At 41.7% G+C, this 27,949-nt stretch overlaps 1 protein-coding gene and 2 long non-coding RNA genes across 4 annotated transcripts in view; 2 read left to right on the top strand and 1 right to left on the bottom strand.

Moving 5' to 3' along the window:
* Window positions 1-59: 59 nt before the first annotated feature.
* On the top strand, window positions 60-6,026 carry LOC147339905 (uncharacterized). The gene is made up of 3 exons (XR_015159725.1): window positions 60-403; window positions 3,450-3,514; window positions 4,150-6,026. It is a non-coding gene; the product is annotated as an uncharacterized LOC147339905 (long non-coding RNA).
* A 93-nt stretch (window positions 6,027-6,119) lies between these two features.
* On the bottom strand, window positions 6,120-9,173 carry SAT1 (spermidine/spermine N1-acetyltransferase 1). 2 transcript variants are annotated; one of them, XM_086389337.1, is made up of 7 exons: window positions 8,927-9,173; window positions 8,652-8,703; window positions 8,480-8,563; window positions 7,962-8,071; window positions 6,902-7,003; window positions 6,768-6,808; window positions 6,120-6,641 (listed from the first exon to the last, which is right to left on the bottom strand). In XM_086389337.1, exons 5-7 carry the CDS (start codon window positions 6,978-6,980, stop codon window positions 6,471-6,473), a joined length of 291 nt encoding a protein of 96 aa, XP_086245463.1. In that variant the 5' UTR covers window positions 6,981-7,003; window positions 7,962-8,071; window positions 8,480-8,563; window positions 8,652-8,703; window positions 8,927-9,173; the 3' UTR covers window positions 6,120-6,470. The 2 variants fall into 2 exon arrangements, with proteins under 2 accessions (XP_086245463.1, XP_086245462.1); XM_086389336.1 differs by lacking the exon at window positions 7,962-8,071.
* A 93-nt stretch (window positions 9,174-9,266) lies between these two features.
* The window catches only part of LOC147339903 (uncharacterized), a 31,267-nt gene continuing 12,584 nt past the window's right edge, over window positions 9,267-27,949 (top strand). The window contains exons 1-2 of the long non-coding RNA XR_015159724.1: window positions 9,267-9,383; window positions 9,642-9,742. This is a non-coding gene — a long non-coding RNA (uncharacterized LOC147339903). The remainder of the gene's footprint in view (window positions 9,384-9,641; window positions 9,743-27,949) is intronic.

Here is a 27,949-nt window from a genome sequence, read left to right as displayed (position 1 = left end):
AAGAAGAGCCAGGATCAAATTCAGTTTCCCTTGCCTCCAAGTGGAGTGTTCTTTCCACCAGACCCAAACTGCCTCTGGATGGATGGTGTTGCTCTGCAAACAAGTATCATTGCTGTGGATTTAGCTGTTTTGTAACCACTTTTGTTGTTTTTTGTTATTGATTCACTGGATGAAAGAAAGCAGGATAAGTACCCAGGTGGAAGAAGACAGCCCTGGGCCACACAGCTGGTGGAAGGCTCCCTGAGCCAAGCTGGAGGTGAATGCCACCAGTCTGCTGTGTCCATGTCATTGTCAAGACAGAACTGTGACCACTACTCTCAGTAAATGTCGCTTCCTGGAAACCTCAGAAGCTCAGGATTACCTCACCATTGATGTCAGAAGCCTCTTGATGAAAATGAAAGAGGTGAGTGAAAAAGTTGGCTTAAAACTCAACATTTAGAAAACAAAGATCATGGCATCTGGTCCCATCACTTCATGGCAAATAGACGGGGAAACAGTGGAAACAGTGTCAGACTTTATTTTTTTGGGCTTCAAAATCACTGCAGATGGTGACTGCAGCCATGAAATTAAAAGACGCTTGATCCTTGGAAGAAATGCTATGACCAACCTAGATAGCATATTCAAAAGCAGAGACATTACTTTGCCAACAAAGGTCTGTCTAGTCAAAGCTATGGTTTTTCTAGTAGTCATGTATGGATTCAGGAGTTGGACTATAAAGAAAGCTGAATGCCAAAGAATTGATGCTTTTGAACTGTGGTGTTGGAGAAGACTCTTGAGAGTCCCTTAGACTGCAAGAAGATCCAGCCAGTCAATCATAAAGGAAATCAGTCCTGAATATTCATTGGAAGGACTGATGTTGAAGCTGAAACTCCAATACTTTGGCTGCCTGATGTGAAGAGCCGACTCATTGGAAAAGACCCCAATGCTGGGCAAGATTGAAGGCAGGAGGAGAAGGGGATGACAGAGGATTAGATGGTTGGATGGCATCACTGATGCAATGGACATGAGTCTGAGTAGGATCCAGGACTTGGTGATGGACAGGGAGGCCTGGTGTGCTGCAGTCCATGGGGTTGCAGAGTCAGACATGAATGAGCAACTGAACTGTTATCAGGTCTGGGGTGAAAAATACACAAGATGAACCTGGGATATCTTAAAAGCCAGGAAGCTAATAAAGAAAGGCTTCTGGGATCATGGGCAATGGATTCTGAAGCCAACTTGAAGAAGTTCTCACTGGACAATTAAAGCAGTCTGAGCTTCAGTTAGAAAAATAATGTCAATGATTTAAGACACAGGAAATGTTTCAAGTCCACGAGTTAATAAAGATACTTGGGGGGAGAAAACCTAATTGGAAGATGCCAGAAAGCCAATCCATTCTTTTCCAATCTAGTAAATAACAAGACCAACCTAGATAGCATATTCAAAAGCAGAGACATTACTTTGCCAACAAAGGTCCTTCTAGTCAAGGCTATGGTTTTTCCTGTGGCCATGTATGGGTGTGAGAGTTGGACTGTGAAGAAGGCTGAGCACCAAAGAATTGATGCTTTTGAACTGTGGTGTTGGAGAAGACTCTTGAGAGTCCCTTGGACTGCAAGGAGATCCAACCAGTCCATTCTGAAGGAGATCAGCCCTGGGATTTCTTTGGAAGGAATGATACTAAAGCTGAAACTCCAGTACTTTGGCCACCTCATGCGAAGAGTTGACTCATTGGAAAAGACCCTGATGCTGGGAGGGATTGGGGGCAGGAGGAGAAGGGGACGACAGAGGATGAGATGGCTGGATGGCATCACTGACTCGATGGACGTGAGTCTGAGTGAACTCCGGGAGTTGGTGATGGACAGGGAGGCCTGGCGTGCTGCGATTCATGGGGTCGCAAAGAGTCGGACACGACTGAGCGACTGATCTGATCTGATCTGATCTGAAATAACAAGAATCAAGCATGTATCCTGCTTTCTCTGGGTGAATTGTACTTCATAGCAACAAAACACAAGAGAGGAGAAAGTTCTTTTCATAGAAGTATTTTAGCTAAGGAATGAAGAACGAATGATAAGAGTACCGCATTTTGAAATTCCTAGTGAATTTCGGTATTGACATCGGTATTGACTGCTAGCATCACAAAAAGAGATAATCAAATGTTATATGCCTCTTGATGGAAAAAAAAGCATATTATCTATGAAATTTTTTTGCTGTAAATCAAGCCTAAATCTGATCACATTGGAGCTCGGTGGGTAGAGTCTTCCCTCTGATGCCACTGGCCTTTTATTTTTTAACCAATCAGAAGTAGGCATTATTGCATTATGGTCACAGCAGTGTTTCTCCAACTTGGGTAACTTGGATCCCTTTTAAAGGAAAGGATTCTTACAGAGCCCCAGTAGTGATTGAAATTATCCTTTTTAAAATATGTGTATTTTAAATTACTTTTATTGGAGTATAAATGCTTTACAATGTTGTGTTAGTTTCTGCTGTACAACAAAGTGTACCAGCTATATTATGTATGCATATATCCCGTCCCTCTTGAGCCTCCCTCCTTCCAAAATTATTATACTACTTACTGTAGACCTACAGCTAGACATGGATATTTTATGTTCATGGCTCCTATACAGCTGTGAAACCATATACATTTACAAGTCAAATACAAACAAAACTACCAAACAAAACTCAAATGAGCAACACTGATTTAACGTGAGGGAAGATGTTTTGCTGAAATGAAGTGACTGCTTGCAAAGGAGCATGGTACTGCTGGCAGTTTTCGGTTTCAGCACTGTACGCAGTTGGCTAGCACAATTCTCTCGCCATTTTTATCTAAAAATTCTCCAGGATCATGAGGTGTGATGTGACTTTACTTGGTCTTTGCTTGGCAAGAGTTCACTGTTAATGATAGGGTGTCAAGGTGAGCAGCATAAACACAGATAGAAGTGGTTGTACTCACAATTGTGGCTGGGATTTGGTTACAAGATGATTACCTAGCTCAGTGGCCATCAGCCCTGGCTTTACTTTGGAATGTACATTAAGAAATAAATTAAGATTCTCTCAGGGTGGGGCATTAGTATTTCTTAAAAGCTTTCTAGGTGATTGTCATGTGCAGCCAGTATTGAGAACTACTGATTTCGAGAATCCAGAAAATGCTTATACACTTGGCCCTCCCTTATCTGTGAGTTCTGCATCATTGGATTCAAGTAATAGTGAATGGAAAATATTTGGAAAAAAAAATTCCAGAATCCCCCTCGGATACTGAGGGACAACTGTACTGATTATTCTTTAGACTATAATCCAAAAGAAACACCAAATTCAATCATTCTGAGAGAGAATATGCCAGTGAACCCCCAGGGGTTTGAGAAATTTGGTTTGGAGTTTGATTCCCAGGCCTAGTTGTGTGGCCTTAGGCAACTTAACCTCTCTGAGGGTTAGTTTCTCATTATAAAAAGAAACTAATTATAGTATCTACCTCACAGGATGTTCGTGAGAATTAGATGACATCATGACTGTACAAAGCGTCAAGTGGAATGCCTGGTTCCTGGTGAGTACTTACTAACGTTAGCTCCTATGAACTATTACGTTGATAACCATGTGGAAGCTACTAAAAATATTTGCTGGGTTGATGTGAGCCCCAAGAAAGAGAAGTGACAGGGGCAAGAGGGTGCTGGGAGAACCTTTCAAGGAAGGGCAGTTAGTGGCCTTTGATAGAAGAGGAAACCAAGGCAATGATGGCAAGGATGGGGGTAGGGGTGGAGTGGGCTCCATAAGGGTGTGGGCCTGTGAGCCTGGGTTGTGGGTGATGGCTGACTAGGTTGAAACCTGGACCAGCAGCACAAAGAAAAGGGATGAGAATAAAACAGAGTCACCCTGACATGACCATCCTCAGAAAGACATGATGAAGCAGGGAGACAAAGATGAGGCCAGTCAGGTAAACAGAATCTTGGGAGCAGACATGGCCACCTGCAGATTCTGAACAGGAGGGTGGGCCTCCCAGGGCCTGGCCGGCTCCCTCAGTTGCTGCTGAGCAGCCCCTTGCTTCAAGGAGCAGAGATGTGTCATCATTCTAGGCCCTGCTGGGGACTCACAGTAATGTGTTGAGTGGGTATAAGATCTTAGATTTCTTCCAAACCATTGGTTGTGCATTTCTGTGAAAAAGACTCCATTTTCTTTCCCTAGAAAGGCTGCCTGGTGAAATCTACACAGCTGATGACTTTGGGCTCTGGTTTGGACCATGACAGACCATCCCTCTACTATTGACCCTATAATCAGGTTGGTGGCTGGATGTCTCCTGAGCCTATGTGTGGACAGACCCAGCCACTTCCTGTTTTAGCTGTATCAAGAATTACGATTTTATTAAGGGAGATAATAAACTTAGCAAATAAGAGTTATTTTCCTAAACTACGCAGAGAAAACCAGAAAATATTCTTACGTAAGAACTGGCAAGTTCTTAGGCCTGAAATACTATTCTTCCCAAATGATGTTAGGCATAACATATTAGTAAAATAGTAATTTTAAAGTTATCTTTATGGAAGTCTTGTTTACCTGGAGTCTCTCCCCAAACCCTGCCACTTTTTCACGTTTTTGTTTTTTATTCCCTTTGATTTCCCTGGAACGTGCTTTCTTACTTGCCTGGTGATTTCAAGTTTTGCAGATTTGTTTTTAGTTCAGTTTTTAAACAGGTGTCTTTGTAAGGAGAGTTGAACAGTCAGTGGGCTGATGCTGTGGTGTTTCAGTTTCTAAGTTTTAAACTTATGGGACTTCTTTAAAGTGGACACAAAAACTTCATAAAAGCTTTCATGTTGACAACACTGGGCCTTTAGGGCTAAGCTCTAAGAAGGATGAGAAAACAAAGAGTTACATTGTAACTCCCTTGGTTAATCTAATTTATTCACATATTTAACCACAGTCAGCATGTAGTTGTTTTCCTCAAAGAGGCCCACTTTCCAAAACACAATTTTCAAAATGTCTTCTCTCCCCACAAAGCTCCTTGTGTTTCATTAACCCTTTTTGTGTTTGCCAGCGTTTCTCTCCTATAGTTATTTGCCAGCTTAGCAGGACCCTGGTTGAAAATTGACTAACCCTGTTTTCATGACATACTCTCTAAGCTACCAATTAATCCCAAGGCTCTCCTGTTAAATACAGTACAGGACCCTACTTGTGTATATGGCTGCCTTCTAATTTAGGAAGCCACAAAAGACTGAAACCAAGGGATGCAAGCCAAAATCCTCCTTTGAGTGAGAAGCCCAGTATTTATTTCCTGGAGAACACAGAAAGAAGATACTGAGTACTGCTTTTCAGTTATCTGATGAATTCTTTTGGAAAAGATTCATCTTGGAAATCAGTACAGTGATTATTAACTAACATGTTCATTATTGTGGGAAATTAGTGGCTTTAGGAATTTAGGTCAGTGTCATGAGTAATAAAAAGGAGTTCACCTATCTATCTGTCTTCTCCTCAGCCCTCTTTGGGAGTTAATTTTCAGTCCTGGAGAAAGGTCTTAGCTACTTCTTCCCCCATCCCCAGTGGCTTTAACCACCCCTGCGGTTTCTCTGCATAAATGTCCATGGTGTTAACACAGTTCGAGAAACTTGTCCTCCAAATAGGATGGTGATTTCCCTGACTGGTACCTGTGTCCAACTCCAGCCTTTTAGTTTACCATGTTCCTGTAAAAATGTGGAATTTTTATTCTTGCCTGACTAGCAAAGTGATCTACTTTCCCTTCAGCCTAGTGTTTTGTGTGGGATGAGGTTGTTGTGAGCAAGATGTTTTTCCTCCCAATTTCCAGTATTTCAGAATCCCATTTCCACCTCTTTTACTGGTGTAAAAAATGGGCTTTTTTTTGCTGTGGGGCCTCAGTTTCTAAGCTCTTGAAAATTCTGTTGGGTTAAGTGTACAGTGTCATCAATAGAAAGTCATATTTTATATGTTGCTACATATAAAACCTTGGGATTCAACTGGCTTCTTTCTAGACATTGGGAATACAGGCACAACACAGCTCCTGATCATCAGACACTTTAGACTGGATTAAAAACTCTTTTTAAAAAATTGTAAAATTATCATGTTTCTTGGGCATTTTTATTTTGCACTCAACAGCAAGAAAAATGACTAAGAAATAAAAGATCAGTAACAATGCTTACACCAGATAATTAAATCAAAGGGTACTTTATTAAAAAAAGAATCAAAACAGAAACTCTAAGTACCAGTGTGTACATTGTACACATTTAAATGACTCACAAGAATGAAGTTTTTTTCATAGACATTATCATACCACCTGTTGTTTATCAAAAGATGTTAAAAGAGAAATCTGTCTCCAACCTGTATACAAGATTGCCATCTTAAACAGACCTTATTTCAAACATGCAACAACGCCACTGGTAATAAAGCTTTGGAATGGGTGCTCATTCTATTATTTCACTACAAAGAGGAGAGAAAGCAAGATAAGTTGAGAAGTTATTCTAAAATAGAATGGAAGCTGTCATTTTCTACACCAGCACTCCTCACTCCTCTGCTGCCATTTTCAGCAAGTACTCCTTGTCGATCTTGAAGAGTCTCCATCCCTCTTCGCTGGATAGATCAGAGGCACCTCTTCTTTTGTAGAAGTTGATAGATGGTTCATTCCACTCTGCCACCAAGAAGTGCATGCTGCTGCAGCGACACTTCATTGCAACCTGTTACACGGGAAAGGAAAATGAACTCAGTGACGGTGCACCTGCTTTCCAAGACCCAATTTCAATTCAGTCCTTCAAATAACCCAGTAATCCTTGCAAATTTGGAAACCAAACACCAAGACATACCTGGCTTAGCTTCTTCAGAATTTCTGAGCCTATGCCAAAGCCTAAAAGAACGAGAAGTACCATTTTAAAAAGTCATTTTAAGGACTTCAAGCCCCGATTTCTCTTTAGAGCAGCCCCCCTGAACTCAACCATACCTCTATAATCGCTCATCACAAAGAAGTCCTCAAGATACAACAGTTTGCCGATCCATGGATCATAGGTAAAATAGTACATGGCAAAACCAACAATGCTGTGTCCTGTAATAAGAGTATCACATGAGTTACGGATGAAAAAGAATCTGTCAAGGTTGTAGGTGCAAAATCAGAAGCCTATCATAAGTTTAAAAAATATACATGCATGTATTATAAAAATAAGTAGCCATTGGACCGGACTATCTTCTGATTTTTAGGCTAGTGCAATCCAGATCACTGTTGGATGATCTCACTGTTCTTAGAACATGTTTTCACAAAAAGCACACGTTAGAGCTAGCTGAAGCCAGGCTAAAACCATGGACTGGCCACTTGGCAATCTGTTGCATCTCACACTCAGGATTGAGAATGCTTTCATTACTTGCCAGAGTGAAAGTGCTATGGTCTTAAACTAAACACACACATTATTCACATCCTATTGGTATGTTGACTTGGGAATAAGTCAGGTTTACACGGCAGTTCAGAATAGTAAGTATTTGTAGTTTAGAAACCCTGCTTCCTTAAGGTCAGGACATAAGGCCGAAACAGTAAGGTTTAATTTCAGAACTTGCCTTCCAATTCACACATTTTCAATTTGCTTTCCCCAGTGTTTAAGTCGGAAGAAACAGAGGTACTCAGGTATGATGTAACATCCACATACCTCTGGAAAGTACCTCATCCCTTATGTATTTTGCTCATTTTTTTTTCTAGCAGGAGGAAATGACCTCAGAACAAAAAAAAACCTTAATCACCCCCCAACCAGGCCCATCAACTTCCCCCTTTGGCTTTGTCTTTTGGCCATTCAACAATGACCAGGAAGAAAAACAACAACAACAAAGAAAAAAACAAAGAAAAATAAAAGGAAAAAAGCATCCGACTTCTTCTTAATAGGTGTCTGTAATTCCAATTGGAAGCAAAAGTTTCAAATTAAACTTTCTAGCCATCTTATAGTCCTTCCCAAACAGGAAGCGAGTACATTGGAGCTTCTGATCTACCGTGTTTTAAGTGTGTGATAATAGGGCCTTACCTCATTTATCATGATCATCTACTTTATTGTGTAAAGGATCTTTTAGTTACCTCCCCGCCCATCCATGTACACGGAAGGGCCATGTACATGGCGAAGCTAGAGACTGTAACCTGAAGATTGGGACAAATTAAAGAAAAAAATGTAATTTAACACAGATACAAAAAAGGTTACGTTAGGGTCAAACAAGAACCATTTATGAAACTGAATTTACAACAAATGACTTTATACCAAACTTTTCCGGGTCTCCACCGCATTCTGATACTTACATAAACAGCTCAAACTCTTCCGGGTCTCCACAGCACTGATACTTAAAGAGCTCTTTTAACCCGCCCTATTATTAAGTGCAGCACATCTATTTTTTTTTTTTTTTCAGTACTTTGAACACTGGCTGGCTATTATTTCTGGCCAATTTCTCAGTTAAGTAACTTCAGCCTGTGTTGTCAGTGCTTCTACAGAGCGGACTCTACGTCTTACACAACACTCGGTCTCTTCGGCTTCTAGAAGGGCAGGGCGATTACCTTCCGGAGTCAGGTGCTCCTTGGGCACTTCTGCAACTAAGCAGTGGTAGAAGGGGTGCTCTCCGAAACCGTCTTCCAGCAGATCTGCAAGAAGGGGAAGCAGAGACAGTGTTGGAGTCAGTGAAAGTCGTCCCCCAGACGCTCGTCCCCTGCCCTGCCACTGATGCGTTACCTTTTTCAGTTAACATTACTTGCTCTTCCATGTATTCGTATTTAGCCAATTCCTGGGTTGAGGCACATAAGAAAAAGGAAGAGAAGCAGAACATTAAGTGAGGCCCCGGCCCGGACAGCTCGGGGGAAGGGGGTGGGCGGGGCGGGGATTCGTTTCGAGTTTCGCCCGGAGCAGCGCCGCCTGGCCGGGGCTGTGGGTAGGCGGCCGGAGAAAAGGGACCTGCGGGGTACAAGGACCCCAACTCCGCCTCGGGAGGAGCCCGAGCTTCCCGCTACCTTGATCAGCCGCAGGATGTCACTGCAGTCGGCAGCGGTGGCCGGGCGGATCACGAATTTAGCCATTTTCGTCTTTTGCTTTTCTTCCCTTTGCGGACCAGGCCCCTGTACTTGAACAGTAGGAGGAGGTGGTTCCTCATTCGTCTCCCCGGAGCGTCCTCTTCCCAGTCAGGATGGCACCATGACCCGGCGAACCTCTGCGAACAACGTAAGACAAGCAGCTCACTGCAACTGGAGCCGCGCGCGCTCCTGCCGTCGGGCTCTCTGCCTTTTAGCTTGAAGAAGCCCCGCCCCGGGACGTGAGGCGGAGGCGCCTCGACCAATGAGGTCGCGACCGCCCCCTCTTCCGGGCACCTCCCTCTTTTCCGGGCCCCTGTGTGAACCTGGCCGGCGCGGGCGGGGTGCGGCGGCGAGGCGCTAGGCTGAGCTCTCTAGTGGCGCCCTCTCGTGGCACATGGTAGAGGCTTCCCGAAAGTCCAACCTCCCAGCCTAGGCGTCCCCGAAGTGACCTTTGCAAAAGGAAGAGAGAGGTTCCCCTTTGGGCCCTGGACCAATGACTTGACAGTTTCTTCTTTGGAGACACCTGGCTTTGAGCAGTGAGGGGATGAGAGGTTTAGAGTAGCGGCTCCCATAGGGTGGTCTGGGGGCCCGTGTGGGTCCCAAGATCATTTCAGAACTAGCTTCATAGTAATAGGGTTTCATTTGCCTTTCTTAGTTTCGCTGGAATTTTCCAGAGAACTGATGTATGATGACGTCATTGCTCTCATGACTGAAGGAATGTGTGCTTGCATGTTGTGTTTTCTAGAATTTCCCAAGGTAAGCTATTTGGCTTCCTCAATAATTCTTTCCCCCTCTGCTGGTAATTTTTAGAGTTAACAGAATATTTTCTTTCTTACTTTTTTCATTTTTATTTTTTTCTTAAAATCTCTGGCTTTCCTATGGAAACACTTGTGCCTGAGGTACACTCCTTCTGACTTGCATTTAGTGAGGGTCCGCTCATAGAACATTTTCTGTTTTGCTTGTCTAAATATGTCTTTCAGTTATCCTAAAGTTCTTGGAGGATTTATTTCACTGTGAACGAATTTGAGGTTGGAAGTTCCTTTCTCTCAGCATATTGATGACATCTATCTTCTGGCTTCCATTGCTGTTTAAAGTTGTTGCATTCCCTCCTTGCTCATTCCCTGCGCTTCTTCTCCCCTCCTTTAAAACTTTTTATTTTGAAGTAATTACAAATTTACAGGATGTGTGATGACATCCTTGCTTTGGTGACTAAAGGAAGGTGTGTTTGTATGTTCTCATGTTTTCTAGACTTTTCAAAGTTCAGCTTTTAGAATTTCTCAATGATTTTTAAATTTCCTGAGAGGAAAATGTTTGAGAACAGTTGGATTAGTTTATAGCTCTTCCTGGGTTATACCCAACTGGAGCAAGTACTCCATCCTTTTGCAGATACAGGTTTTTATTTACAAACCACCTTCCCAGACAGGCCTTCTGAGGGCCCTGCTTTGGCTGCCTAGCCTGGGTTCCTGACTGAGTCAGAGCGAAAGCATAAAAGGAGCCTGCAATGTTTTCAGTCTGTAGGTTGGATTATCACCAAATGACCCCCTCCCCCAACATTCAACATAACTCTCTGCCTCTGCTCAAAATATCCTGTAGGTAGAAAAGAAAGCAAAAGTAACTCCCCTTCCCACCCTCTGCGGATATCATGCGTAGTGAGTCATTGTGAGAGTTTATGGAATGTGTTTCTCAAACATCTTTAAAAATAGCATTGATTCTCATCTGCCTAAGCCACGTTAGGTAGTGTTTCCTGACACCATTGCACTTGGGATGACCGTACATAAGCCCTTCCTTCCTCTGCTTTGTTTTGTGTTGTGGGAAGACCCAGGAGAGCTTGTTACAGAATTAGTACTAACAGTAAGTTAGAACTCTGTGACTAAGCATTAATAATAACTGCCTCCTTGAAGCAAAAACAAGGCCGTTTTCAATGTGGTCTGCTTAGTCTTTTAGAATAATGGTTGTTTGTCATTAAAACACATAATATATGTTTTTCTATTTATTCTGCTTTTCTGGTTTCAGTTTCATGTTTTTATGCTTCACTTTGCCATTATGACAATAAGGGCCCATTCAGAAAAACAGGTGGCTAGAAAAAGCTCATTGATTGTGTTTTTTGCACAAGCTTAGAACCCTAAGAAATGTGGATTTTCTTTATGAATCAAGTTAGGTTTCTCCATTGTCAGGAATAGATAGATGCCATGAGTGACCAACATTACCTGCTCCTGATAGTGGAATTTAAATTTAAAACTGCATAGAAAGAGGTTAACTGCCTAGCATTTCGGAGAAGGCAATGGCACCCCACTCCAGTACTCTTGCCTGGAAAATCCCATGGACGGAGGAGCCTGGTAGGCTGCAGTCCATTGGGTCGCTAAGAGTCGGATACAACTAAGCGACTTCACTTTCACTTTTCACTTTTCACTTTCGTGCATTGGAGAAGGAAATGGCAACCCACTCCAGTGTTCTTGCCTGGAGAATCCCAGGGACGGGGGACCCTGGTGCGCTGCCATCTATGGGGACGCACAGAGTCGGACACGACTGAAGTGACTTAGCAGCAGTAGCAGCCTAGCATTTGGAAAATTTTATTTGGTTAATGAGTCAACAAATCAACAACTATTTATTGACTCTTATGCTAGGTACTTGGGGGTTTATAATAAAGTAGGTCTAAGTTTTGAAAGAAGCCCTCAGGACATACAGTTTACTTTAGAGATATATTTATAGTTTACTACAACCAGATTCCCTGGTGGCTCAGAGGTTAAAGCATCTGCCTCCAACGTGGGAGACCCGGGTTCAATCCCTGGGTTGGGAAGATCCCCTGGAGAAGGAAATGGTAACCCACTCCAGATTCTTGCCTGGAAAAGCCTGGTAGGCTGTAGTCCACGGGGTCGCAAAGCGTCAGATACAAGTGAGCGACTTCACTTACTTACTTACAACCAGATTTAATCTTTATCAGAAAGATAATCCTATAACTGAAGAGGTCTGAGCAGGAGAAGAGTCGCAGGAAAGGAAACGGCCAGGGACATCATGGGTGTTTTACAGTCATTGTCTCATTTGATAACAGCTCTCTTGTGAAATAGCTAATGTTAGCTCCATCTTTGCAACAGAGAAAACCGGAGGCTCAGAGGGCTACAAAACTGCCACAGCTAGGAAATGGTAGAACTAGGAAAGAAGGAATTCTGTTGATTTCCATGCCAAAGTGAAGCTGTCCAATTTGCTCTATTAAACTGTTATGGAAGGTGTCATAGTTTTTTTTTTTCTGTTTATAAAAATAATGCATATTGATTAGGAAAATTGGAGAAATACAGAAATAGAAAAAGTTAATAATAATTCCAATTAGTAGGCTGACTTCCTTCTAGTCTTTTCTATGTACATACACAGGTAGGGCTGATACTAAGTTGGTATGGACAGTGTAGTGAATTAAAATGGCCACAAATTCATTGAAGCTCCTCCCATCAAGAGGTGGAGTCTGTTTCCCCACTCCTTGAATTTGGACTGGCTTTGTGACTTGCCTTGACCAATAAAATACGGTAAAAGTGGTAGTGTACAACTTCTAAGCAAGACCTCAAGAGATCATAAAGCTTCTGCTCACGTTCTCTTGGATTGCTGCTGCTGCCATATGAGGAAGCTTGAGCTAGCCTCCTTGAGGATGAAAGATTTCATGCATATGTAAGGCCAGATACATAAGTGACACCATCTTGGACCATTTAGTCCCAGTCGAGCTGTCAAATGATTGTAGCTACACAAGTAACCCTAGGTAAGACCAGTAGAAAAACCTCTTTGCTGTTCCCAGCCCATGTTATCAATCCACAGAATCATGAGTCAATAGAATGCTTGTTTTAAGCCACTACACTTCAGGGTTTTTCGTTACACAGCAAAGGCTTACTGAACTCAGATGGCCATTTGGGTTGTTCACTCCTGGCTTCCATTCTGATTGGTTGCAGCGTCCATTCTGACTGGTCTGTGCTTGCTTGTATTCGCTTAAAAATATTTTAAAAATAACCTGTGTGTGTTATGCCTATGTAATAAAAAGTTGGAATCATGTATCTATAATGCCTCTCCTGCTGAATAGTGTAGTAGCTTCCTATCTACTGGGCTTCCCTGGTGGCTCAGACAGTAAAAGTGTCTGCCTGCAATGCGGGAGACCTGGGTTCAATCCCTGGGTCGGGAAGATCCCTTGGAGAAGGAAATGGCAACCCACTCCAGTACTCTTGCCTGGAAAATTCCGTGGATTGAGGAGCCTGGTTGGCTGCAGTCCATGGGGTCACAGAGTTGAACGCGACTGAGCGACTTCACTTTCACTTTCTTATCTACTACAGCTTTGTCCTCACACACTCCCCACCTATGTGATTACGTCACTACGTAACCTTGTTAAGTCACTGTTTCTTCATCTGTAATGAGGAAATATTAATAGTATCCTTCATATGGTAATTGTTGTAAGGATTAAGCAAAGTAATACATATAAAGTACCTAGTGGGAATTCCCTGGTGGTCCAGTGGTTAGGACTCTGCATTCTCACTGCCAAGGGCCTGGTGTTCAGTCCTTGGTTGGGGGACTAAGATTCCACAAATAGTGTGGTGTGCGCACCCACCCCCCCCACAAAAAAAGAAGTACCCAGCATCGTACCTGGTATAATTGTTAGCATTATTACTATTAATAGTATAAAGTATTTTTCCATGCCAGTGAGTGTATTTAAATTAAATATATATAATGACTCCTTAGAGTTGCATTGTGTGCAATTTATTATACCATTCTATTGTTGAAGACTCAGGTGTTTTTCCAGTGATAAATAATATTTTGATAAACATCTTTTTATCCAAGTTTTAGCCCAGCTTTCTGATTGTTTTCTTATGTAGGTTCCTAAAAGTGAAATTGCTAGGTAAACAGAGATGTAATTTTGTTGGTCTGGAGCCAGAGAAACACTCTAAAACTTCAGGTCCTCAGTACCTGAAAGTGTAATTTGAGATGACTCTTTAGATGTGCTCATTCTAGCTTGAATTATCTAAATTTTGGTAACATGTCTGTGTTCCACAGGTTGTAATAGATCTTTCTCAGAGGGTGTTTTTCTTTCTACATAACACAGGTGGGTGATAACCTGTGAGAATGATCAATGAATAAATACAACCAGCTCCAAGAAAGCATCTTGTTTGGGGCCAGAATTTTCTTTCTTTTCAAATTTATTTTTTATTGATATGTAGTTGAATTACTGGCCAAGATACCTTCGTTTCTTTTCTTTACCTTACCTTTCATTTTGAGAAACTACAATTTAGGACATGGAAAGCTCTTCATCTTTGGGAGTAAACCATGAAAAGTGTAAGACTTCTCTTTGTAAATGTAAAGTATTATATGACTTCAGGCCGCAGTTGAAAGAGCCTGGTCAGTAATAAGCGAAGTATTAACCAGGCCTCTTGTTTGCAAGTGAAGTTACCCCATTCTAACTGGCTTAGGCAGAAGGAGAATTCGCTGCCCATTGCAAGAAGCACAGGTATGACAGGAACCAGGACCTTGTGGTACCACCTGAAATGTATATTGAGTGAAAGAGAAGATCACAGCTTGTGATGGGTGGATATTTGTTTCCCAGAACAGCATTTCCTGCTTTTGAAAAATTATTTCCCCTTACTCCCAGGTGGCATTAGTGGTAAACAACCCTCCTGCCAGTGCAGGAGATGTAAGAGACACAGGTTCGATCCCTGGGTCCAGAAGATGCCCTGGAGAAAGAAATGGCAACCATTCTCCAGTATTCTTGCCTGGAGAATTCCACGGGCAGAGGAGCATGGTGGGGTACAGTCCATGGGGTCGCAAAGAGTTGGACACAACTGAAGCAACTTAGTGCACACACACACACACACACACAGCTAGATGCTTTTTCTTGGTCATGCGTGTGTGCTCTTTGTGACCCTACGGACTGTAGCCCCCAGGCTCCTCCATCCATGGGATTCTTCAGGCAAGAATACTGGAGTGAGGTAGCTATTTCCTTCTCCAGGGGATCCTCCCAGCCCAGGGATTGAACCCCTGTCTCTTCTGTCTCCTGCAGGCAGATTCTTTACCACTAGCGCCACCTGGGAAGCCCTTTTCTTGGTCAGGGAGCTGCTAATCAGAACATGCCACGCCCTTGGTCAATATTGTGATCCAAGCCATACCAATCATTCTTTTCTCATTGGCACCAAGAAAGTGCTTTCCTTTCTGCTGGTACACCTGGGAAGATATGGAGGTATGAGACAGTGACTTTGACTTGTGGGAAAGACTGACCACCTTAGGGTTTCTGGCTTTCTGTAGCCAAAGCTCAGATGGCCTATATCCTCTCAATCACTGCTGTTGCCTACCTCTGATGATGTCATCTCTCCTGCCACTACTACACACACATGGAAGGAGGAGAGAGCCAGATGGTCACAAAGTGTCCATTGCTTTCACTGCAGAAAGAAGTGGGGTTAAGATGTTCCTTGGCCAGAGACGGAGATTGGAGGTGGTAAATGCTGTTTGGGAATATGCAGAAATAGGGGTGATTATATTTTAATTCCCTGGAACATGCCCAGCTGTGCTCATTTCTGACCTTCACCACAAGGAATATCTATAGCAAGGCTGGGAATGAAAAGCTGTATCAGAAGATGAAGCAGAGACATTGTCCTGCTGCAAGAAGCTATCCCAAGCAGCCCCTATCTGTTTATAAGATGGAATGTGTTTGCCATCCTAGCCTAAATCCATCCCAGGCTGTCACTCTTGCCCTCCATGGGGCTCTTGCTGAGGATCATAAAAAATTGTGTTGGAGAGAGACCATTGAGACCCTTTGGTTGAAGTTCAAGAGAGATGATCATGCCTCCTTTCTTCCTTTCTAATGCTCCTTGTCAGGAGGCTGGAACATTGGCAACTGTGGTAAATCCACAGGGATTGCCCCCTGGAAACCAGGCATAGAGGCTGAGTGACTTTTAGGCAAAGATATGGACATATTCCAAAGCTAAGACTGGTCTTGCTGTCCCAATGGCCTTTGCTCTCTATCCTGGACACTTTGTTTCATGGTTCCACAACAGAAAGGTAGTTATTTGAAAGCAAGTTTTGTTATACCATCGCTTTTGTGGTAGTTAGCTATTGCCACATAACACATTACCACAAACTTGGTGGCTTAAATTACATGCATTTATCATCACGGTTTCTGTCATTTGGAAGTTGAGGCATGGCTTAGCTGGGTCCTTTGCTCAGGGTGTCAGCCAGACTGTATTTTCATGTGGCAGCGTGGACGAGGAAGAATCCACTTGCAAGTTCAAGTCATTAGCATTGGCAGAATTCATTCATTTCCTTGACCGAGGGTCTTAGCTTCTTAATGCCCGTCAGTTGATGCCACTCATGATTTCTAGAAGTTGCCTGCAGTTCCTTGTAATGAGGGCTTACCCAATATGGCTATTTACTTCATCAGGCCAGCATGGAGAGTGTCTAGAGCAGTCTGCTAGCAAAATAGAGTCATTTTTTTTATTGTGAAAAAAACCACAAAACAAAATTTACTGCCTTAGCCATTTTTGGGTGTATGATGCAGTAGTGTTAACTACTGATGCATAGAATTGTGTAATAGATCTCTAGGACTTCTTTGTCTTGCAAAACCGAAACTCTGTACCTATTGAACAATTCCCTTTCCCCTTCCTCTGTGCTTTGTGCTGTGCTTAGTCTCTCAGTCATGTCCGATTCTTTGCAATCCCATGGACTGTAGCCCACCTGGCTCCTCTGTCCATGGGGATTCTCCAGGCAAGAATGCTGGAGTGGGTTGCCATGCCCTCCTCCAGGAGATCTTCCCAGTCCAGGTCTCCTGCATTGTAGATAGATTCTTTACTGTCTGAGCCCCCAGGGAAGCCCCCCTTCCTCTGCTGCTGCTGCTGCTGCTGCTAAGTCACTTCAGTCTTATCCGACTCTGCGCGACCCCATAGACGGCAGCCCACTAGACTCCCCCGTCCCTGGAATTCTCCAGACAAGAATACTGGAGTGGGTTGCCATTTCCTTCTCCAATGCATGAAAGTGAAAAGTGAAAGTGAAAGTGAAGTTGTGTCTGACCCTCAGCGACCCCATGGACTGCAGCCTACAAGGCTCCTCCATTCATGGGATTTTCCAGGCAAGAGTACTGGAGTGGGGTGCCATTGCCTTCTCCGCCCCTTCCTCTAGCCTGCTGGTAACCACCATTCTACTTACTGTCTCTGAGTTTGACTAGTCTAGGTTCCTCTTATAAGTGGAGTCATACTGTATCATTTTATGACTTGTCTCATTTAATATAATGTTCTCAAAGTTTATCCATGTTGTAGCCTTTGACAAAATGTCCTTCTTTTCAAAGACTGAACAACATTCCATTTTATGTATATACCACATTTCTTCATCCATTTATCCATCAGTGGACATTTAGGTTGCTTCCACCTTTTTGCTATTATGAGTAATGGTGTAGTGAACACAGGTGTGCAAATATCACTTCAAGATACTCTTTTAAATGATTTTGGATATGTGCCCTGAAGTAGGATTGCTGGGTTGTATGGTAGTTCTGTGTTTAATTTTTTGATTCCCATCAACAGTGCACAAGGATTCCTTTTCCTCCACATCTGTACCAGCATTTGTTATTTTCTGTTTTTTTGAAATTTATAGTGGTCTTCCTAATAGGTGTGAGGTGATATTTCATTGTGATTTTGATTTTCGATTCTCCTATTAGTAGTGATGTTGAGTGTCTTTTCATATGCTTATTGGCCATTTGTATATCTTCTTTGGAAAAATGTCTATTCAAGTCCTTTGCCTATTTAAAAATCAGATTATTTGTTATTGTTGAGCTGTGGGAATTCTTTCTATATTCTGGATGTTAACCTCTTAACAGATATGTGGTTTGCAAATGTTTTCTCCCTTTTAGTAGGTTGCTTTTTTACTCTGTTGTTTCATTTGATATGCAGAAGTTTTTAGACATTTTTTTGGTTGTTTTTAAGTTTGATATAGTCCCATTTATTATTTTTTGCTTTTGTTGCCTGGCAGGAGAGAGGTTTTTGTTTGATTGTTTAATTTTGGCTGCACCAGGTCTTAGTTGTGGCATGTGGGATCTTTAGTTGCAGCAAAGACCCTAATGCTGGGAAAGATTGAGGGCAGGAGGAGAAGGGGACGACAGAGGATGAGATGGTTGGATGGCATCACCGACTCAATGGACATGGGTTTGGGTAAACTCCGGGAGTTGGTGATGGACAGGGAGGCCTGGCGTGCTGCGGTTCATGGGGTCGCAAAGAGTCGGGGATCTAGTTCCCTGAGCAGGGATGGAACTCTGCCTCCTGCATTGGGAGCATGGATTCTTAGCCAAGAGAGTTTTACATAATGTAGCATAATCCTGGGAGTGACACCCTATCATCCTTGCCATATTCTGTTGGTTAAAAGCAAGTAACAGATCCTGAATGCACTCAAGCGGAGGATCACAAGAGGTGTAAACACCAGGAGGCAGATTCCTGAGGGAAACCCTGGAGTCTGTCTGCATTTAAAGGGCAATAATAGCCTGCATTTACCAAGCATTTATTAAGGTCTGTTTCCTGCCAAACATTTTGCTTGGGAAATGCTGAAACCAATATGGTATGGTCTGTGCCCTCCAGGGACTTACAGTTCAACATCCCAGGCCCTTACAGTTCTAGTTATGGTTGGAAGGGATCCAGCCTTCTGGAGAAAAAGGACAGGAACAGTCAGAACCTGTGTGACCTACCTCCTCCAGGCAGGCCTCCCTCTCTCCCCTTGTGAAGTCAAATCCAAAGGGAAGACTACTGCCCAACATTCAGCTCAGGGATCAAGGCTCTAACTCTTCATAAATGACTAGGCAATCTGAAAGTGTGATTAGTCATTCCTAGGCCTCCTAAAGCATCAGCTCAGCTCTTTGAATCTGGGCTTGGCAGTTACTTAGTAAGGAGATCATAGGAAATAATTGCCTGTTAGGGCACAAAGTATAAGACACCCCCTCTTTTCCCTATGCCCCCTGGGTACACGCAATAGATTTTAAAGGTCAGAATCTAGTTTACCAATTTCTGTACCATTCATAAACTGGCAACTAAATATTAACAGTGAATTCAGGAAAATAGAGGATACTTCAAAGAAGGAAATGGAAGGGAGTGAAATCCAGGCAAGCAGTATGTGTCCTGTGCAGCAAGGAACAGACCCATGTTCTGGCCCTGGTATGAGTGGATGTTGGGCATATTCTGCTGGAGACCACAGAAATTATTACATGAGAATCATTCAGGAGGTGGAGGATATGGAGATGAGTTGTTTCTTTTAGGGGGATGATGGAGGTAGGAGAAGGATGCAAGAAGATCAAAAGAGGACCTAGACCATAGAATTGGGAAAACTGTGATACATTTTAAGTTCTCCTTAAAAGATTAATTATAAGAGGGTACTATAGGCGAGGAAGAACCAAGATAGATATGCAACTAGCATTTCCTAGCACCTACTATGAGTGATATGCCTTGTTTGGCATTTTACAGATGTGATTTCATTTAGTCTTAATTACCTTGTATCATTACTATTTTTACATATGTTCCACTTTGTCATCTAAATTCTGATGAATTAAAAAGATATTTGGTTCCAGGACCTATTGTACAGCACATGGAACTCTGCTCAGTTTTATGTGACAACCTGGATGGGGGGGGGGAGTTTTGGAGAATGCATACATGTACATGTATGGCTGAGTCCCTTTGCTGTTCATCTAAAATTATCACAACATTATTAAACAGCTATACCCCAATACAAAATAAAGAGTTTTAAAAAATAAAGTATTTGAATAAAATAATTAAAAAAAAACTAAAATAAAAATTTCAGAAACCACCCCCCACCCCAAAATGGGCAAAGGATTTGAATAGACATTTCTCCAAAGGTGGGAAAAAAGATATTTGTTGCTCTTTTAAGGTGATTTATACATTTCCATTCCAGAGCTTCAGGGAAAACAGGGAATGAAACCAAACAAATTTTTAAAAATAATTTAATTAATTTCTTTATTTTTGGCTGTGCTGGGTTTTTATTGCTGCATGTGGGCTTTGTCTAGTTGTAGTGAATGGGGGCTACTCTTAGTTGCTGGTGCAGGCTTCTCCTTGCAGTGGCTTCTCTTGCTGCAGGGCACAGGCTCTAGGGCATGTGGGCTTCAGTAGGTGTGGTGCACGGGCTTAGTTGCTCTGGACATGTGTAACCTTCCTGGACCAGGGATCAAACCTGTGTCCCATACATTGGAAGGCAGCCTCTTAACCATTGGACTACAGGGAAGTCCCTAAAATAATTTAAATAAAGCTGGCCTGGATGAATATAATCTGGGAGAATAGGTTTTTTTTTCCTCTGAAGCCCTCCAACCTGTGTTGTTGAGATTTCTGTTATCATAGAAGCATAGAATGTTAGCGATTCTCTAGTCCAAATTCCTTACCTAATAGCTAAGAAACTGAAGCCCAGAGAGGGTTAAGTGCTTGTCCAAGGTACTTTCCACACAGCTAGAAAGTGGCAAAGTCAGAAATACAACAGGAGTCTCTTAACCCCTAGTCAAGAGATCTTTTACTACACCACTGTGGAATTATAGTCCTCATAGATTTTCTGGGAAAAATGGAAAATTTAAAAACAAACATTGTCTTAAGGCTGGAGCTCAGGTGAAAAATTGTAAACATTCAACACATTTGGTCCACTTCTTACAAATTAAGTTTTACTAGCACATGCCTTGTTTTATTTATTTATTTTTTCCCAAACTTTAAACTTTTTATTTTGTATTGGTATATAGCCAATTAGCAATGTTGTGGTAGTTTCAGGTGAACAGTGAGGGGACTTAGCCATACATATACATGTATCCATTCTCCCCCAAACTCCCCTCCCATCCAGGCTGGCACATATACAAAGGTCCATGTTGGGTATCCATTTTGAATATAGCAGTGTGTATATGATATGACCTTCCCAGTCTCCCTTACTATCCCTCCTGCCTGGCAACCGTAAGCTCATTTTCTGAGTTGTGAGTCTCTTTCTGTTTTTTAGGTAAGTTCATTTGTATCATTTCTTTTTAGATTACACATATAAGTGATGTCATACAATATTTCTCTGTCTGACTTACTTCACTCAGTGTGACAAAGTCTAGGTCCATCCATGTTTCTGCAGATGGCACATGCCTTGTTTTAATTACAAAAAGGAATGCACACTCTTGATAGTTCCAGTCTCCCCAGTGTCTCCCTCTTTGTAAACCTTCTTTCTCTGCCTTATACCCATGTCCACATCCCAAGAATGGGACTGACAAGTAAGACTCTGCAGTATGGATCAGGAGCCCCTACTGGGACAACTAGAAACAGTTAATTTGCTGGGGAGATCCCTGCCATCCTAAGAGGCTGTAGAAAGCTGCCTCCAGCCAGGCTCATTCACAGAAGAATTCCAGAGACCATAGGACTTTCTCTCATAGAAGACTCCTCTGTGAACATCTAGTCATTGAATCTGGGGCACCACAATAGCATTCTTCTTTCTGAGATGAGTGCTGTCCCAGTACTTTTGAAAATGGTCCACAGCTCTTCATTTATGTTCTTCTTTCATAGGTAGAATACATGCTCAATCACCTGACAGGAAGAGTGGTTTTTCTCATCCAAGCAAGTGACTTTGAGAATGCCAACCTGTTGGTGTGAAGCCAAAAGATAGTTGACTCAGTAAATACTTATTGGAAGGTGGAGCTGAATGCACTTGTGTGGCAGAAAAAGCAGGAATCTTTGAGGCCGAGCAGACATGGATGCAAATCCCAGCACTGCCGGTTACCAGCTGTATGATTTTGGACAAGATTCTTATATCTCAGTGTACTTGTATGTCAAATGGAGTTAATAATAGTTGTTTCCTCCTCCTAAGGTTGTGAATATTAAATGCTGCTGTAAAGCCCTTTGTGAAGTACTTAGAATACTGTGAAAAGAGCAGCTTCCCTGCATGTGTGGTGTGCATAGGGTAGGGAGGGATCAGAAGAACTGACCTCTAAATGTATATTCCTTTCTGTCTATTTAGTAAAATAAAGACTGTAACAATTTTTGGATGAGGAAGAATGATTGTGAATGGTCCAATGGGGAGAAAGAAAGATTTGTCCCAAGCCAATTTTTGTCCTGCCTTACACAGGGATTATTCTCTTATTCATTGACTTTTGTCATGAAGCTTCACCTTCCTCATGAATAATAAATGTGCAATGATTCTGTTAATGCTTGCCAACCAGTGAGGTCTCCTCCAATGGAATCATCACAGAGGCTGGGTAATCAGTATTGTAATACCTATTGTATTCTACCTGGAGTTTTTTTTAATCTGCCTAGCCAGACATCATGTGGACAAAGTCCAATCTGGAACATAGCATCCAGGATAAATTATTTACAATCCTGTCTCTAGAAGTGGACCTCTCTCTGACCTAATTAACATTCCAACTGTAAACCATATGCAGAGATTTTTTAAAAGAGACAAACTTAGTGGAAATAGGAGAAAAGGTTGAAAAGGCATTATGCAGAACATGTTAATTCACACAACTTTTTTTCCTTCTCCTTTTTACAGATATTTTAATGTTGTACCAAATAGAAGGAAATTATGCAGTTATAGTGCTAAGAATATGGGCAGGACAGCAGATGGAACATTGTTCCATTCTTTATTTCAGTACCTAGTCTGTGAATCCATGGTTAAAAACAAAAAGCTGTTAAAGAGCTGTGAGTGGCGGTTAAGTATTCTTCATTTATCTTCAGCAATCTATAACAATGAAAAACAATTTACACTGGATATAAAATTCTGGGTTGATGGTGTTTTTCTTCCAGTGGTTTAAGGATGTTGTTCCATTGTCTTGGTTTGCACGGTTTTTGATGAAAAACCAGAGATTAGTCTTAACTTTAAGATTTTCTCTTCATCACTAGTTTTGAGAAATTTGATTCTGTAGTGCCATGATGTGGTTTTCTTTGTGTTTATGCTGCTTGGTATTCACTGGAATTCTTGGATATGTTTGTTTGTAGTTTTCAACAAATTAGAATAGTCTGGAAATTGAGTAAGTCAATAGAGGGGATAAAATAGATTCATACAAAATAATACAAGGGAAGACGGAAAAAGAGGAATAAAGAACAGATGGGACAAACAGAAGTGTAGAACTACTCCTGTTTCTGATATCTTATACCTGTCAGATAACAAATCACCAAAGCAAATACCCAAAGCATCTTTTATTTACCTCCATATCCAGACTCCCACAAATGGAATTCAGAAGCTTTTCTTGAGGATAACATCAGCTACATTCTGATTCATTCAGTGTTGAAATTAGTTCTGTTTATCATGATGAAAGAAATTATTTTGGTTCAGAAGTGCCAGTGACCTGGCACAACTTGGAAGGATTTGAAGGAAAGAACATATCAGGCAGAAGAGTGCGGGAAAGGAGATGTGAGGTGCTTAGCACTGTCACAGTTGGTGGTTGCATGATTTGTGTAGTGGTATTAGAAATCAGTGAAATTAGCACAGCTTCTGAAAGTGAAATTAAAAATCAAGCAGAGATATTCAAACTGTATCCCAGGCCAGTTAATATTTGACTATAAACTGACTGAATGTATTAACATACCTAAAGTGAAAAAGTATATCTTTTAACAAACTCGATCACTGTATCAGTTAGGAATGCTTTTGACTACAGCTAACAGTTAATTAGAGTAACTTAAGTAAGTCATAAAATCTTAAAAAACAATTCAGAAGACTTGAGGTAGCCAGTTCCAGGGCTAGTTCAGCAATTAACCATGTTATAGAGAACCTAGGCTTTTAAAACCCTTCCAGTATGCCAATTATCCTCAGTTCATCTCATGAACATAAAAGGGCTGCAATAGCTCCAAGCATCATGTCCTCACATCAGCATCCTAAGCAGGGAGGATAGGTCAGGAGCAAAAATCTTTCTCCAACTGAGGCTCTGTTTTATCTAGAAAGCAGCATCTTTCCTAGAATACTCTGGAAGTCTTCCTTTAATGTCTTATTGGACAGTTGTTTTGCCCAAAGTTTTTAATTTGTTAACAAAAGAAACCACTCATTACACAGAACAATTTCAGTTTTTTATAGAGGATTATTTGACTTAATCTCAATATTCAATCATTAAAAGAAAAGAAACAATAGAGAGAAATAACAGCATATATATCACAAAATTGGGCCGACAACCTACATCTAAACTTGAACAGTGCTGAGAAATTCCTTGTTAACAGCAATCTGGAGTCCCAGTTGGGAAAGGGTCCCGGGTGGTACATCCACCCCATGGGTGAGACTTCAAATTGCAGTTTCGGAGGCTCTCACTTATAATCCCAGGCCACAAACTGATCATCAGTTTGTGTGCAAACATGCAGCTCTGGTTTTTCTTTAACTTATACAATGTTGTTTGTTTCACCTTGTGAGTTATAGGATTTCATTAGACCCTGCGGGGCTGGCCAGGCTCTCAGGGGCTTAAGAGATTCCAAGACCCACTCCTATCTTACCTAACTTGCTGATAACAATTGGTGTGCTTGCAGGCAGGCATATAGTCCATGCAAGGTCAGAAGTTGGTCAGAGGCTGGCTCCCCTGCTTCTGAAGCCTGAACAAGACTACCTCCATTTAATTTCCCTAATAACAATACTGAGTAATGGCTAACCATGGCTACAAGGGAGGCTGGGACAGTGAGTATTTGGCAAAGGAAACAGATGATATGTTGAGCAAGATGAATGGTGATCTGTTCTTTGAGGTTGGGCACATTGCTGCTGAGAACAGAATTGGAATGTTCCTAGCAAGAAATTAGAAGGAAATGGCTGTAGTGTAGGTAACTAAAGGTGTCTACTGGGATCAGTCCTAGAAGCACAGGTAAAGAATCCAGACGCCAGAATTGAAATCTCCTGCTCTGGCACTGTGCTGGAACAGGAATACCTTAATGTGAGAACTCCAGTAGCTGAATCTTGAGATTGGTTTTTGCATATTGTGGAGATAGATACTTAAGTTTCTCCTTATTCATTCATTTATTTAACACATTTTTATTGAATCAGGTGTTGTTATTGTCTCTGGAATTTTAGCATTGGAAAGATCAGACGAAAATGTTTGCCTTCATGGTGCTTACAGTCTAGTGACTATTTTAGCTTAGTGCAACTGATTCCATACTCATCCATAAATTTTCTGTTTATAACTGGGTTTCTCATGTGCCCCAGGCAGTCTTATATCTCATTATGAAATACAAAGTTGATATTGTTATTTCATGGTTATTTCTTGGTTAATATGAGTCCACATAAGGACATGGATTTACCTTTAGTGAAGTGACAAATCAGGTTTCTGACTTGCACATCTGAGGGCCAGTACCTAAACCATGGTAAATTCAAGAAGGCATTTCAACCTTCTTGTGAGCCATTGTGGGAGACAGCCAGTTAATACCCCAGCAGTGCATGTTTTCCCCATTTTAATGTTTAGACTTATTCATATGCATGAAAGGGATACAGGAAGGAAATATTAAATTATAAACATTGAAATCTATCAAAAAAAGAAGTCCTAACCTTGAAACTGTGATTCATGCCATAAATTATGAACTAATTGCATTCAAATTCATCCTCAGAGGATTCAAAGTTAAAAAAATTTCCTACTGATGAACATTTAGATCGTGTCCTCCCCGCTTCCACTGCCCTTTCCAGCAATGCTCTTATGAGCATTCTTGTATATGTCCTTGAGTATAGGAGCAGTGATTTATAGGGTATTTGCCTAGGACTGGAATGCTGAATCAAAAGGTAAAATATTTGGGTTCAAGTTTATGGAATAGAGCCAAATTGTTCTCCAAAGTGATTTGGCCAATTTACAACTTCTCCTAGCAGTGAGTGAGAATTCTTAGCAGTCTCTGTCCTCACCAACAGTTGGTAATTTCGCTTTATGATTTTTGCTTGTATATGGGTATAAAGTGGTATCTTATTGTGGTTTGAATTAGATTATTATGATATTGAGCTTTTCATGTGTTTATTGGTCATATTTTTTTCTTCTATTGAATTGCCAATCCATGACCTTTATCCATTTAAAAATTTTATTTATTTCTGGCTGTGCTGGGTCTTCATTGCTGTGCGTGGGCTTTCTCTAGTTGCACTGTGTGGGGGCCACTCTTCGTTGCAGTGCATGGGCTTCTTACTGCAGTGGCTTCTCTTGTTGTGAAGCACAGGCTCTAGGTGAGTGTGCTTCAGTCACTGTGGCACGTGGGCTCAGTAGTTGTCGTGCACAGGCTTAGTTGCTCTGTGGGATGAGGGATCTTCCCGGACCAGGGATTGAACCTGTGTCCCCTACGTTAGCAGGTGGATTCTTACCACTGAGCCACCAGGGAAGCCCCCATTTTTGGTTGGCTTCTTTTTTTCTTATTCATTTGTAGTAACTCTTTTATGTAATTTATTATTCTCTCCACTCTTCTTTTTGGTTACTTTTTCTTGCAGACATGTGCTAGGGTTTTTGTTGTTGTTGTTAATAGTGTCTCCGGTCATATGGGAGTTTTTCAATTTAAAGCAGTCAAATTTAGCAATGCATTTTGAACTAAGAATATTATTAGGTGCACTCAAGTTTGGAATTTTTATATTTTCATGGTGACTTTTTCCTGTTCACATGTTTGTGCCTCTTTATTTTTATACTGTTTTTTTATTTAAGTACATTTTAATGAAATAAATACAGCTAATACAGGAGGAGAAGGGGACGACAGAAGACGAGATGGTTGGATGGCATCACCGACTCAATGGGCATGAGTTTGAGTAAACTCTGGGAGATGGTGAAGGACAGGGAAGCCTGGCGTGCTGCAGTCCATGGGGTCACAAAGAGTTGGACATGACTGAGCGACTGAACAACAGCAATACAGCTTTGTTTTCATATGTATTTACCTGATATGTTCTTTCTCCCAATCTTGACTTTTTAAAGAAATTTATTTATCTATTTATCTTTGGCTGTGCTGGGTCTTCACTGCTGCTTGAGCCCTCTCCAGCTGCGGAGAGCAGGAGCTACTCTCCAGCTGCAGTGTGTGGGCTTCTTGCTGTGGTGGCTTCTCTTGTTGCAGAGCATGGGCTCTAGGCATGTGGGCTTCAGTAGTTGTGGCTCCCAGGCTTCAGAGCACAGGCTAAATAGTTGTGACTCATGGACTTAGTGGACTTAGTTGCTCTGTGGCGTGTGGGATCTTCTCAGACCAGGGATTGAACTTGTATCTGCTGCATTGGCAGGCAGACTCTTTACCACTGAGCCACCAGGGAAGCCTCTAGTCTTGACTTTTGACCTTATTGTATCATACCAAGAACGGGCCAGTAGGAATGGTCCATGTCAGTTGTAGAAAATAAGGACCGTGCACCCTCAGAACTGGGCTTCCCTGGTGGCTCAGTGTTAAAGAATCTGCCTGTAATGCAGGAGATGCAGGTTTGATCCCTACGTCGGGAAGATCCCCTGGAGAAGGAAATGGCAGCCCACTCCAGTATTCTTGCCTGGAGAATCCCATGGACAGAGGAGCCTGGTGGGCTATAGTCCATGGGGTTGAAAAAGAGTTGGACATGACTTAGCTACTAAATAGCAACAACAAAGCCCCAGTACCAGCTTGCATCTGGTTTTGAATTTCATGCTTGTTTTTGTCCCCTTATCACTTGCTGCTTCCATGGTGGATAGGACCAAGTGATAGATAAGGGTGATATGTATGTAAGGATCTAGCCAATAAATGAGACAGATTCAGATCCACCTGAAAGGATCAAATTAAATGGTAATAAGTTCTAAATCTATTTTTGCCAAAACATAGTGTAAAGAAGTAGAAATAGAGTTCCCTTATTTACTGGCCTGAGATAGAAAAAGAGTTCTAGATTAGGAAAGTTAACATTCAGATATAGAATTCTGAAAGGACAAATTTCAAAACGTTTTGTTTACAGTATGTTGGGGAGCCATTTGATGATAACACATCAAGTTAGAACCATGTGTCCTTACTTTATAATTTATGAAAGTAAAAATTAAATGTAGAATACATTTGTCCACATGGGGAAACAAACCAGAAAGGGAGAGATAATTGGCTGAAGGCT

The sequence above is a fragment of the Bos grunniens genome, chromosome X (genome assembly GCF_055505025.1).
Source record: "Bos grunniens cultivar Pamir isolate PY7600 chromosome X, Bosgru_T2T1.0, whole genome shotgun sequence".
NCBI lineage: Eukaryota > Metazoa > Chordata > Mammalia > Artiodactyla > Bovidae > Bos > Bos grunniens.
Note: the sequence above shows the minus strand (reverse complement) of the source record. Positions and strands in the feature narration are given on the sequence as shown.